General features: G+C 39.8%; 1 protein-coding gene across 1 annotated transcript; it reads left to right on the forward strand.

The window, feature by feature from the left end:
• Positions 1-4,797: 4,797 nt before the first annotated feature.
• Positions 4,798-11,484, forward strand: LOC100979050 (olfactory receptor 52K1). Its single transcript, XM_003804654.6, is given in 3 exon segments — positions 4,798-4,810; positions 10,590-10,630; positions 10,633-11,484. Coding segments are annotated over 3 exon segments (906 nt in total).
• Positions 11,485-13,293: the final 1,809 nt, after the last annotated feature.

The raw sequence follows: 13,293 nt of genomic DNA on the forward strand, positions 1-13,293 counted from the left end.
TTAGGCTGCCTCTTCCTTGGTTCCAGAGGGCAGAGCCAGCCCATTGGTTTCAGAAGGCCAGGGTGCCGCTAACCCAGGACTGAGGGGTTAGGGGCTGCTGTCCATTGAGTCAAAAAGGATTATTCTGAGCCTTAAATCAAGTGTAATTTGCCCTGCTAGGTTTTAGACTTATTTGTGACTCATAACACTTTTATTCTGATTTCTCCCTTTTTGAGTGGGAATGCCTACCCTGTGCCTGTTCTACCATTATATTTTGGTCACAGGTAGCTTGTCTGGTTTCACAGGTTTACAGCTGGAGGGAAATTTTGCCTCAGGATGGATTCATGCCAGAGTGTCACATAAGTGATTTAGATATTACATTTAGATGAGATTTTGTATTTACAGTTAACTCCTGGAATTGGGGATGCTTGTATTTTGCATGTGGGAAGGACTAGACTTTAGGGAGCCGGAAGGCAGGGTGTTATGAGCTGAATTGTGTCCCCCTTCAGTAAACTCATATGTTGAAGTCCTAAACCCTAGTATCTCAGAGTAATATGACCGTATTTGGAGATAAGGTCTTCAAAGAGGTTAATTAAGTTAAAATGAAGTTATTAGGATGGCACTCAATCTAATACAACAGGTGTCCATATAAGAAAAGACACAAGGAGAAGACAATGTCCAAGCCAAGGAGAGAGGCCTCAAAAGGAATCAACCATGCCACACCTTAACTTGAACATCTAGCTTCCAGAATTGAGAAAATAGGTTTCTGTATTGAAACCATCCAGTCTGTGGTATTTTGTTATTACAGCCTAGAAAATGAGTATATTTTCATACAGGATCTTCCACAAATGCATTCTTGTACTTCATTTTTTGTGACCCCTTTCATTGTTTCCTCAGAGACTACTGTTTAGGAAGTATCTCTATCTCTCTCTATATTAGTTATCTTTGAAACAATCTCCAAGCATTTGTCAGGTGTGGTGTAGAAGGTTGGAAGCTGTGCAGGAGACAAGAGTATTGCAAGAACCTACACTCTTGCTTCTCCTTATATTCCATCACTGCTCCCATGAATCCCTCAGACACAAAGACAAATGCCTCATGTAGTCAACACCTCTTGATTATTTTGTCTGAGAATAGTTGGGGCAGGTGGGCAGCTAAAAAATAAACACTAAGTTGTAACCACATATAAACAAACATAGAAAAGAGCATGAATTTTAAAAGCTATTTCCAACAAGAGAAATCTTATTTTCCCATTGACTTATACGGGGAATAACATCATCCTTAAGGTCATATCTATCCCCAGTGAAGAAATAATTTTGTTCCGAGAACAAGTCCAGTAGTATAAGGATCGCATAGACAGGTAATATATCAACATAACATTAGCACAGCCAGGATTAGTCACAAATAGTAAAAGGAAAATTACCTTCTCTATGAGCTCATTTGAGTTTAGCACACAATCAAAACATGAATAAGATATATGAGTAGCCTACAGGCGCATATAATTTTATACCCATATAGATGGGTATATAGATTAGGATAAAGGAAACTTGATGCAGTTATCTAGGCCTAGATGCAATACTTCTAATCACTCAAAAACTAGGTCATCCCAACATTCCAAGCTAGGACACAGAGGTGCACATCATCCTTAAAGTAGGATCAATGCTTGAGTATAGGATCCTGTTCTGCCTAGCAACCCTCACAACACCTTCCCACCTACGTGTTCCTCAAGCAAGGAGTCTTGGTGTTATCTTTGATTTCTTTTTCTCTCACAGCCTAGAGCTAATTTTTCAGGAATTCTCACTGGCACTTAAAAAATAGATATAAAATCTGATATATCTGATTTCGCTCCATATATATGATTAACACATTGAATTGGAAACACCATCTTCTCTCTGGATGCCTACAATAGCATCTGTAATCCTTTCTCTGCTTTCATCCTCATCATCTTGTGCTGTTCCCATTAAGTCAGAAGCAGTATCTTAAAAACATATGTCAAATAATGTCAATTCACTGCTCAAACTTGGCTTTTATTCTGAGAGAAATTATGAACCTTTGCAAAGTGAAATCCTTACATGGCTGATATGGTTTGGCTCTGTGTCCACACCCAAATCTCCTCTCGAATTGTAATCCCCACATGTCAGAAGAGGGGACCTGGTGAGAGGTGATAGGATCATGGGGGCAGATTTCCCCCTTGATGTTCTGTTTAAAAGCATATGGCCCCGCTCCCATTCCCTTTTTCCTGCTCCGCTGTGGTAAGACCTGCTTGCTTCCCCTTCATCTTCTGCCATGACTAAGTTTCCTGAGGCCTCCCAGCCATGCTTCTGTACAGCCTGCAGGAACTGTGAGTCAATCAAACCTCTTTTCTCCATAAAAGTACCCAGTCTCAGGTAGTTCTTCATAGCAGTGTGAGAACAGACTGATACAAAGGCCTACAATGTTCTGTGTGATCACAGCTAACTGGAAAAAAAAAGAAGGCAGCACCCAGGTATGGGTAGGGCACATTATATTCACAGGATCAACAATAAGACTGATATTAATAGATACTTGACTTCAAAAAAAGCAAGTGAAGGCAGAATACAATTAATATACTAAAGTGGATGAAAGAAGAATTGCCCATTTAAAAACCTATTCAAATTGAAATAGAATTTTAGACAGAGGCCCAGGAGGTGAGTCATCTTTCACAAACAAAGATGACTAAGATAATTTTACAAATGAGCAAAAGCTGATGGAATGTGTCACTATATGGCCTGTAATAAAAGCAAAAATAAAAGTAGTTTTTCATGCAGAAAAAAAATGATCCAGATGGAAACATGAAAAAACTGGAGGGAATGAAGAACACCAAAACAAAGATGCATATGAATGTAAAAGAATCTAGATTTTACAAAAGAAAAGATAGGGTGGGGAGGATGTCAATGAATTAAACAGTCAAAGTGTTCCAATATTCCAGCAGTTATCTCCAGCATGGTTTGAGCCAATGGCCCCACTGCCCACTCCCCCACTCCATGTGCTTCTTATCCTGCTCCTATGATGTCAGGATTACCCATTCAGAATGGAGTTGGGGGCAAATTAAGGTGCTTTGTTCACAAAAACCCTGTCTATTCTATCTGGCTCTTGTCTGGCTTTTATCTGGCTTTTGCAATATTAGGTTTTGGTGAGGTGCTTTTCATACAGGCTGTATCCCCTTGGCCTAGCTGTACATTGTTAATTTAGGCTGCAACTTTAAATGTACTATGTAGGAATTCCACTTTATCCCAGCATCCCAAAAGATCAGACTTATCATGGAGGAGGGCTGAGTCCACACCCTTGAGGGCCAACTATTACAGAAGGGGAAGTTAGTTGCAGGGTACCTGTGTGGGAAGGGAGTGAGTATGACTGAGTTACAGCTTTCTTAGATTGCTTTTAAAAATTATGGGGAATTAGGGTAGACAAAATCCATGGAGAACTCTAGTGAAAAGCATCTTCTCAGGTCCTTGAAAAATAGCACACATTAAGTCAGCTGTAGGTAGAAAGATCGCCCTTTATCATTTATAGATGATTGGTAATTTCCTAATTATTCATAAGGAATCACATTCATAGTGGCCTCTTGTTTATCTACTTAGATCCTCCTATCCTTGTGAGTTAGAAAATATTGTAAAAGTTATCTCTACCTTAGAGATAAGAAAAATAGATCAGGGATCAGACAGGTGCCAGATCAAGGTCACGAGCTGGTTATTAATGCATATCTCAGGCCAATATGAAATATGAATGCAAAATAAAATGCCTAATGGATGACCTTGGCCTGGTCAGGCTGGACTCCCTGCCCTTTCAAGTCAGTTCTGACAGGAGTTGCCTGCAGTGTATATTTTCTGAAGGGGCTGGCTTTCTTTGAAGACACTGTAAGGATAAAGAGTAAGGAGAGGCACAGCAAACACCAAGACACAAGCCAGCTCCACCTGAAAGTCTCACAGCCTCTGGCAAGTAGGGCATGACCCCAGTAGGCACAACTCAGTGCCACTAGCTTGGGAGGAGGCATGGGTTGTAGGAAACAAGGATACAGTCCTTGGGTCAGGGGAAGTCCCCTTGCATCAACCCAGAGAGAGGAGGCCAGAGATGTCTCTGAGGACTCTGCTCAAGTGCAGCAGTTTCTGTTTCCACGGCCTTCTGGGAGAAGGGCAGAGGTTGGTGAGGATTAAAGCCAGCTACTCGCTTCCCAGCTTCCTCCTTCTAAGACTCCTTAGACTGAAAGAGGAAGGCGGCACCGGTGCTGCATGAAGCTAATGGAAAGGGCCCAGGATTGTAAGTCAGACTGAGGACTGTGGATAGAGCTGCAACTTAGGGAAACAGAAAACAAGTGATGTTATTGGGGTGAGCAGGAAGGTAGGAGTGAGCAGGAAGGTGGGAGTGAGCTGGAAGGTGGGAGTGAGCTGGAAGGTGGGAGTGAGCTGGAAGGTGGGAGTGAGCTGGAAGGTGGGAGTGAGCTGGAAGGTGGCGGCACTGTCAATTTCTTCCCATAGCCAGTCCTGATCTTAGGCATCAGCTCTCCAACCCTGTTATTGCTTCTACTCTGGTCCTTCAATAGAGGGAACAGAAGTCTCGATAGTCCCACCCAACTGTTTGGTACACAAACTCCAGATGCTCTCCCCACCACAGAGGATGCCTGCTTCCGTCCTATGCCAAACACTGTGGGCCATCTCCAAGAAGTCTTAGTTGATTATTCCAGTTTGGATCTGTCACTTCTCACCTCCTGTCATTGCTTTTTCTAACCCCTGGCAAATGCCCCCATCCCAGTTAAAGGGCTTCTGCATTAGTCAAGAGGAAGAAAATGAGGCCTGAACTAGAAAGATGGCAGGGAAAGGTAAGAAATACGTTATCTTTGAGGTTCTTCTACCAGAAGCAGTCCTGAAGTATCTTGATTATGTGATTATCCTTCCTTGTCTGGTTCTAAGTTTTTCAGATATGTCATTCTGATATCCTTTTAAGATAAAGGTATAGGCAACCAAATAGATTCAGTATTAATTGAGTCCATTCTGGGTACAGAGGCCTTTTTTAAGGAGAAATAGAAGATAAATCCTTTGAGCATGGACATCTTAGTTCTGAAAACAATGAACAGTCTGGACAAAACTTGCACTACAGAGGAGGTCTTAGTTTCTGGATATTAGGGGAAGAAGACTGGCTCCATTCACACTCCTACTCAGAGCACTTCATTCTGAGGAGTTGATTTTAGATGAACTTCAAAGGAAGTAAGATTTATGAACTGTTAGACACCCTGTCTTTTCAGGAAGAAATCTGATAGAAGAGATGCCTTTTTTTTCTTGTATGAAGATGGGTAGACAGCTCACAGGGTGGTTAGTGATGTTTAAAAGTTGAATGGAGGAATCTAGGCGGACATGGAGACTCAAAGTAAAACGTGGGTTTTGTGGAAAACACATATTGAGATAAGGTAAAGGTGCAGCAGGTTTGTGGGATTATTTCATAGTATTTTAGAAGAGTTTCTTAGATGCCAGGCGTGTTTCTAGGTACTGCTATGTACTTGAAAATAAAAATGTCTGTTGTCATAAGGGCTTGTTCCTGACAAAAATGCACAAACATTATGAATATTTAAAATAGTATTTTCCATTAAGAAGATAATTTTATTCTGATGCAGGTAACAAAGTATTGTAATTGGGATGCTTACAACCTCCATTCTGGATGCATTTTAAATGAGAAGATAACCCAAATTCTGAGCTTAAATCACATGAGGGGAGTAGTATTCTGAGAAATATGTCTTCCAGTAATCTAGTAGTCTGTTTTATTTAGTGAAATGTTCCACACCTATATATGTTAGAGGCTGGGTTTACAGAAGGAAAATAGGTCGAGTTTCTTAACTCCAGTCCCTTCACTTCATGATATGGTGGGTAATTGTTGAAGGATAAATATTGGAGAACAAAGTGCAACTTTGTGTACTTGTTAGGATTCTTTTGTAGCAGTAGTTGCTGGGAGATGCTGTGGCTTGAACAAGGGTGATGGTGTTAGAAGGGTGGAAGTGTTGGAAACGCAATGGGCAACGTGGAGATTTACTATGTAGGATGATCCAGTGTGCTTGCTGATGATTAAATATGATGCAGGAAGAAAAGAGAAGAATCCAGGATGACTTGATTCTAGGTTGAGCAACTGGTTGGGCAGGATGTTACGTTCTGAGATATGGGCAGCACAAGAAGAGAAGTAGTCATGATTTCTGCCTCAGGCATGGCAGGTTTGACATATCTGTGAGGAAGATATGTGGGGATATCGAGTATGGAGTTGGATATCCTAGTCTGGAGCTTACAAGGAATGTAAGGTATGTAAATTTGTGTTTGTTTCAGGATATGTTTATATTCTCAATGGTCAACAAGCAGACCACCTAGAAAGATGCAATATTCAAGGTCTTTTCAGGAGCAGTATTCTCTTTCTTCGTCTAAGTTTCAAGTTTTCCCCTACTACTGGATAATTTGCTTCAGCTAAAGACATGATACTTCTGTTCTAAAACAAACACACACACACACACACACACACACACACACACACACACACAGTTGACTTCGCTTTCCATTTTAGCCAGTGCCCTATTTACTTGCTGTCCTTTGCTTCCAAATTCCTCAAAAAAGTTAGCCATGTTAACAAACTTCAATTCCCCTCTTATCTATTCTAACTCAGTCAAGTCAGGCTTTGCCTGTCTCTATTCTAGCAAAATTGCTTTTATCAAGGTATCCAATCCTCTTGTGCAATTCTAAACACAAGGCCAATTGTGTTTTCAAGTTCTTTGACTCATCAGTAGCATTTTACATGGTAATAATCCACTTGTTAGTAAACTATATTCTATATACTAAGATAGTACATTATTTGGGAATGTTTCTATCTTAATAGTTTCCACTGTCAGTTTCCCTTGCGAATATCTCAGTGTGCTCCAACTCCTCTCCCATCCATTCTTAATGTTGGGATTCAGTTCTGGGTTCTCTAGTTCTCTTTTCTGTGAACATTTACTATCTGGGTGATCTCAAACAGTTTCGTGGCTTTAAATATGATTTATTTTCTATACGTATTACCATATTCACTTGAATTTCTGATATCTCAAACTCACCATGTTCAAAAATTGAAGTCTTGAGCTCCTCCTTTCATGCTTTCCCCGTCTCATTTGGGAGCAGCTCCTATCAGTGGTTTATGCCAAAAATCAGGGCATCATCTTCGACTCCCTGTTGTCTCACTTCCTATATCTAACCTGTCAAAAATGTCACTGACACATTTTAAAAATATATCCCCAATCCTATTACTTCCCACTACATACACTGCTACCTTGATTCTGAGCCAATGTTCTCCCTTCCTTGGATTCCTGCAATAGTCTCCAGGTACTTTCCCCCAATTCTACCCTTCCCTCTTTGTGCTATTCTCCATCATAAATGCCAGGGAAAACTTTAAAAGTATAAGTCAGATACATCTCCTCTCTGCTGAAAACAATGTCCTTGATTCTGAGAGAAATGGGGAACTTTTGCAAAGTCCACAAAGGCCTATGGGGCCCTGTGTGATTTGGCCCCACTGTTCTGACCTGATTCTCCTGCTCATTTGCTTCATCCTACCTGTGCTGGCTGCCTGCTGATATTTGAATAACAGGTGTTTTTATGTCTTGGGGCATTTTCTCTGGCTGTTCCATTTTCTTAGACTGTTCCTTTCCCCTGGGTGACTCCTATATTCCAAATCTATTATGGTCTTCTCATGTCCTGTCATCTCCCCTTTTTGTTGTAGGCATTGTTGTGGGAACCATTCGAGTGCAGGTGTAGGTTGATAGCACCTTACTCAGCTGTATCCCACCCCCACAGTTTCTCTGCTTTATTGCATGGGCACCTCAGGGATCTCATTGTGTTATTCTGGTACATGTATGGACCTGAAAATGCAAGGAAATCTACACTCCTTGGGTCATCCTTGACCTATGGGGTGTGGAAGCCAGTGGATAAAAGTTCCCCTCTTCTGTGTCTAGAGTGGACAATTCTTTGGTTCCTTCTCTATGGTTCTTCATGTGGAATTGGATTATCCATCTCAGTAAGGCAACTTTGGATCCATATTCTCTTTCCTGTTCCACTCCTTCATCCTATTCTTGTTCACTGTGTAATTGTTCTGTATATACCACTGGCATGAAACTTTAGTTTGGCATTTAAGGAAGTGAAGCTAAGTATTTCCTCACCTCATTCAATTTTTCTCAAATTTTCTAATAAGGTGTATAATGAGCTTTTTATTTCAAATTTCAACTTCTCCTGCTCCCTATCATGAAATGCCTATCATAACTGCCCTAATTCCTTGGTTTTTAAATCACAACAATGAAACTTTATATAATATGTAATTTAATCATGATGTCCTTTTATTATCCTTTTCCAACCTTTAGCAAACTTATTCTACTAAGGGATCCATCTGTTTTGTTCATAAATTTTTCCTTAACCTCTTCAGTAAAAATGTTTAAATAGTTGTCATTAAATTTAGTTAATATATTTTCTGAATGACATGGATATAAAATTTGAAAAGATGCTTGAGAACTGTAGAAATGTAATACTTACAGTTAGGGCAGAAGCAGGAGAAGGAAGTGAGACACTCTGGAGCTGGGAAACGGGAATATGGTGGTACACGAGAAAAGTGAGTTTTAAGCAGGAGAGTGGTCAATTCAGATAAAAGTTGCTCAGAGGTCCAGTTGCATGAAGCCAGGTAAGTGATAAGGGCACCATCATCATGGAGGTCATTGATTGTCACAGTAAAAGGAATTTTTGGTTTGTGATGGGAATAAAATCCAGATTGATATGTTTCAAAACCAATTATCCTTGAGAGAGTTGAGATTGTAGACCTTTCTACATGTTTCGCTGTAAAGAAAAGCAGAGGTTTGAATAAAGGGAGGAGGATTTAATGTCATGGTAGATTAATCAACAAATAATTTTTAAAAAAGTAACAGTTCTACAGAAGAGAAATATAAATGACAAAGCTCTGCACACTAAGGAATTATACAAAATGATTTTATACATAATCACACTTAACCTCCCTATACCCCTCAGATAAAGGTAGTTCAGTGCTATTTCCCATTAACAGAGAAGGAAACAAACTAGTACATAAGTGATTTGTGCAAGGTCTACCACTAGAATATGTGGCAGTCATGATTTCAGCCAATAACTTTAGATTCTAAACATTTTCCAAATCTTATGGAAGGAAGTTAGTTTTCAGTTTGGTTATGCTGGATGCAGGTTGCATATAGGGCATCTAGATGGAAACAATAAGCCTAGTTACTTAGGACATGGGAATCGGTAGAAAGAAGGACTCAGATATGGCTGTCTGACACTATTAGCTATAATATCTTAGAGCAATTATTATATTTCCCAACAGTTTCTTTTTGAAAAAGAGACCCAGTTTTTGTTTTCAATATTTACTTTGTTCTGTGACTATTAAGTGTTTGAAGCACATTATCTCATTTAATCCTCAAAAGAATCTCATTAAGGGGATCCTATATTTTATATTTTGTATAAATATATGTTTTATACAAACATATATTTTATAATTTTATAACAGTCTTGGTAAAAACTGGGTAACTCTAGTGTTTAAGGATCTGAAAAAACAACAATGACCAGAACAAGATAAAAAGGTGAAAAATTGTTAACAAGAAGGATATTTGGAAGTCATAAGTCAGTCTTGCTAAAGATGAGAGCAAATTCTCCTGTGACAAAAAGAAGGAACTGGAAGACAGGTGGAGGGAGAGTCACATGCACAGGGAGTTTAACATGAGTTTCAGTGGAGAACCAAAAAAGGACCTTTCATTTTCTCAGTATGCTTGCAGCATGGCTGTATTTACAGAGACCTGTGAATACTGAGAAGATGTGAAAGATAAACTGTAGAGCAGTGGTCTTAAACAGAAATTTCTGCAATGATGGAAATATTCTTGGTAGTCACTAGTCACATGTGGCTATTGAGCACGTGAAAAGTATTTTGTATAAATGTGAAATTTATTAAGTATAAATTTAGGTTTACATAGTGACATGGCTAGTAGCAACCATATCAGATAAAGTAGTTTTAGGGAAAATATGCAGATTGTGTGATTAATTTGGGCATTAGAAACCAATGGGTTTGACTTATACATGGACTCAACTCAGATTTCAGGAGAGAAAATTGGCTCTTGCAATTGGGAATTTAGCTTAACTGAAAGGTAGAATGGTACCAATGTATGTGCTAAAGAAATGAATTGATTCAAACATATTTTCACTTCTTTTTTCAAGGTATTCATGACATCACCAACAACACAGAAAACACTACATATACTCCATTCCTTTATGAAAGTTGTCTTGGGATATCAATTCTATGGGTATTTAATATTCTATCTACTCAATGAGATTCAAATTTCTTTGAGGGTAGAAAATATGGATTATGCTTCTCCATGTCTATGAAGGCTGCTAGGTTATTTTGTTTAATGTCTAGCAATGGAGACAAGAGGTAATCTTTGCAGGTGGGATAGCACAGGTTGAACTCTAATCATATATACTGTAGAAGGTATATATAGAAGGTGAAGAAGCCCTGTAAAAATTGACAAGGAGATTTTCCAGGAGCCATGCTTCCCTCTAATATCACCTCAACACATCCAGCTGTCTTTTTGTAGGTAGGAATTCCTGGTTTGGAACACCTGCATGCCTGGATCTCCATCCCCCCTTCTGCTTTGCTTATACTCTGGCCCTGCTAGGCAACTGTACCCTTCTCTTCATTATCCGGGCTGATGCAGCCCTCCATGAACCCATGTACCTCTTTCTGGCCATGTTGGCAACCATTGACTTGGTTCTTTCTTCTACAACGCTGCCCAAAATGCTTGCCATATTCTGGTTCAGGGATCAGGAGATCAACTTCTTTGCCTGTCTGGTCCAGATGTTCTTCCTTCACTCCTTCTCCATCATGGAGTCAGCAGTGCTGCTGGCCATGGCCTTTGACCCCTATGTGGCCATCTGCAAGCCATTGCACTACACCACGGTCCTGACTGGGTCCCTCATCACCAAGATTGGCATGGCTGCTGTGATCCGGGCTGTGACACTAATGACTCCACTCCCCTTCCTGCTGAGACGCTTCCACTACTGCCGAGGCCCAGTGATTGCCCATTGCTACTGTGAACACATGGCTGTGGTGAGGCTGGCGTGTGGGGACACTAGCTTCAACAATATCTATGGCATTGCTGTGGCCATGTTTATTGTGGTGCTGGACCTGCTGTTTGTTATCCTGTCTTATGTCTTCATCCTTCAGGCAGTTCTCCAGCTTGCCTCTCAGGAAGCCCGCTACAAGGCATTTGGGACATGTCTGTCTCACATAGGTGCCATCCTGTCCACCTACACTCCAGTAGTCATCTCTTCAGTCATGCACCGTGTAGCCCGCCGTGCTGCCCCTCATGTTCACATACTCCTTGCTATTTTCTATCTCCTTTTCCCACCCATGGTCAATCCTATCGTATATGGAGTCAAGACCAAGCAGATTCGTGATTATGTGCTCAGTCTATTCCAGAGAAAGAACATGTAGATGGATAGTTCTTTTTTTTATCCCACTTGCCAAGTAATGAGAATGCTGGATTGGGGTTGAGAGGAAAAATCTAAATAGGAAAATTGCAGAGTGTCTTTGGCAATTCTCTAGCGTGACAAGGAAAATGAGGTTTCATTCCTCACAGATCTACGAGTCAGGTCAAACCAGGAGTGCACTTATAGTCTGGTCTGATAGTAGAGGTTTGACCTTCCCATTGTCATAGACTCATCACATGGCTAAGGAAGACAAACCTCTCAAAGTGGCATTGTAATCTAGGTGAAAGACAGTAGGAATATTGGCTGAGATTGGCCCAAACAGCTGAGTCACCCAAACAGGTGACTTCTTTATCCAGGTATGAGTGAGGAAATGTACCACAAATTTTGTGACCCCAAAACCATTATTCCTTTTAGTACTGAAATTACCCCCATGTCTTTTCTGACAAGTACCCTCCACCCTTTGCCACTCTTTATAGGCTACTATCTCCCAATTTTATTTCTACAGTTAGACAGCTCCATTTATAAGTAGATCTATTTCTTCCATTAAGTCAATTCCTCTTTTACTTTCTTCCTGATAGACATGGCCAATTCCTTTAGTGAACATTTATCAAAAGAGTCCTCCGATGTTCCTTTTTATCAATTTATATCATGTATCTATTTTTTCACTACATGTCTTTTGCCTCCAAAATACTTAGTAATATTTATTAAATGAACAGATAGAAGAGCTGAATACCATCTTTGAACTATGAACCATGAAAACAGAAATAACACCCTTCCCTCTTGAAGCTGAGATTTCTGAAAATAAGAAAATACAATACTGTCACACACTGCATAATGAAGTTTTGGTCAGTGATGGATCACCTATATGATGGTGATTGCGTAACATTATAGTACCATATATTTACTGTATGTTTCTTAACTTTTAAGTTACATGTACAGGTTTGTTATCTAGGTAAAGCCATGTTATGGGGGTTTTGTTGTACAGATTATTTCATCACCCAAGTATTAAGCCTAGTATTCATTAGCTATTTTTCTGTTTAAATACACAAATACTTATTGTGTTACAATAGCCTACAATATTGGGTTTGTAGCCTAGGACCAACAGGCTATACCATATAGCTTAGGTGTATAGCAAGCGATACCATCTAGGTTTGTGTAAATACACTCTATGATGTTCGCAGGTTGATAAAATCACCTGAGGACACATTTCTCAGAATGTATCCCCATCATTAAGCAATGCATGACTAGTTAGACATGATTGTAGTTGTGGTAGACTGTATTACTGTCCACCAATATTTAGTCTCCTGTCCTTCTATCATGGGTAGGGTATTTCCTTCACTCCACGAATTTTAAACTTTGCTGTATGACTTGATTTGGCCAATGAAATTTGAGTAGCCCTGAAATGTACTTGGAGAATCAGAAAGTTTATTAAAAAAAAAAAACAGATGCTAGTGAGGAGAAAAGGAAACACTTATATACTGCTGGTAGGAGTGTAAATTATTTCACCCATTATGGAAAGCAGTGGGTGATTCCTCAAAGACCTAAAAACAGAAATACCATTTGACTGAGTGATCCTTTAGTGGGTATGTACCCAAAGGAACCTAAGTTGTTCTACCATAAAGATAACATGTATGTGTACATTCACTGCAGCACTATTCACAATAGCAAAGACACGGAATCAACCTAAATGCCTATCAACAGTTGACTGGATAAAGAAAATGTGATACATATGCACCATGGAATACTATGCAGCCATCAAAAAGAATAAGATCATGTCCTTTGCAGGAACATGGATGGAGCTAGAGGCCATTAT

Source organism: Pan paniscus, chromosome 9 (assembly GCF_029289425.2).
Source record: "Pan paniscus chromosome 9, NHGRI_mPanPan1-v2.0_pri, whole genome shotgun sequence".
Taxonomy (NCBI): Eukaryota; Metazoa; Chordata; class Mammalia; order Primates; family Hominidae; genus Pan; species Pan paniscus.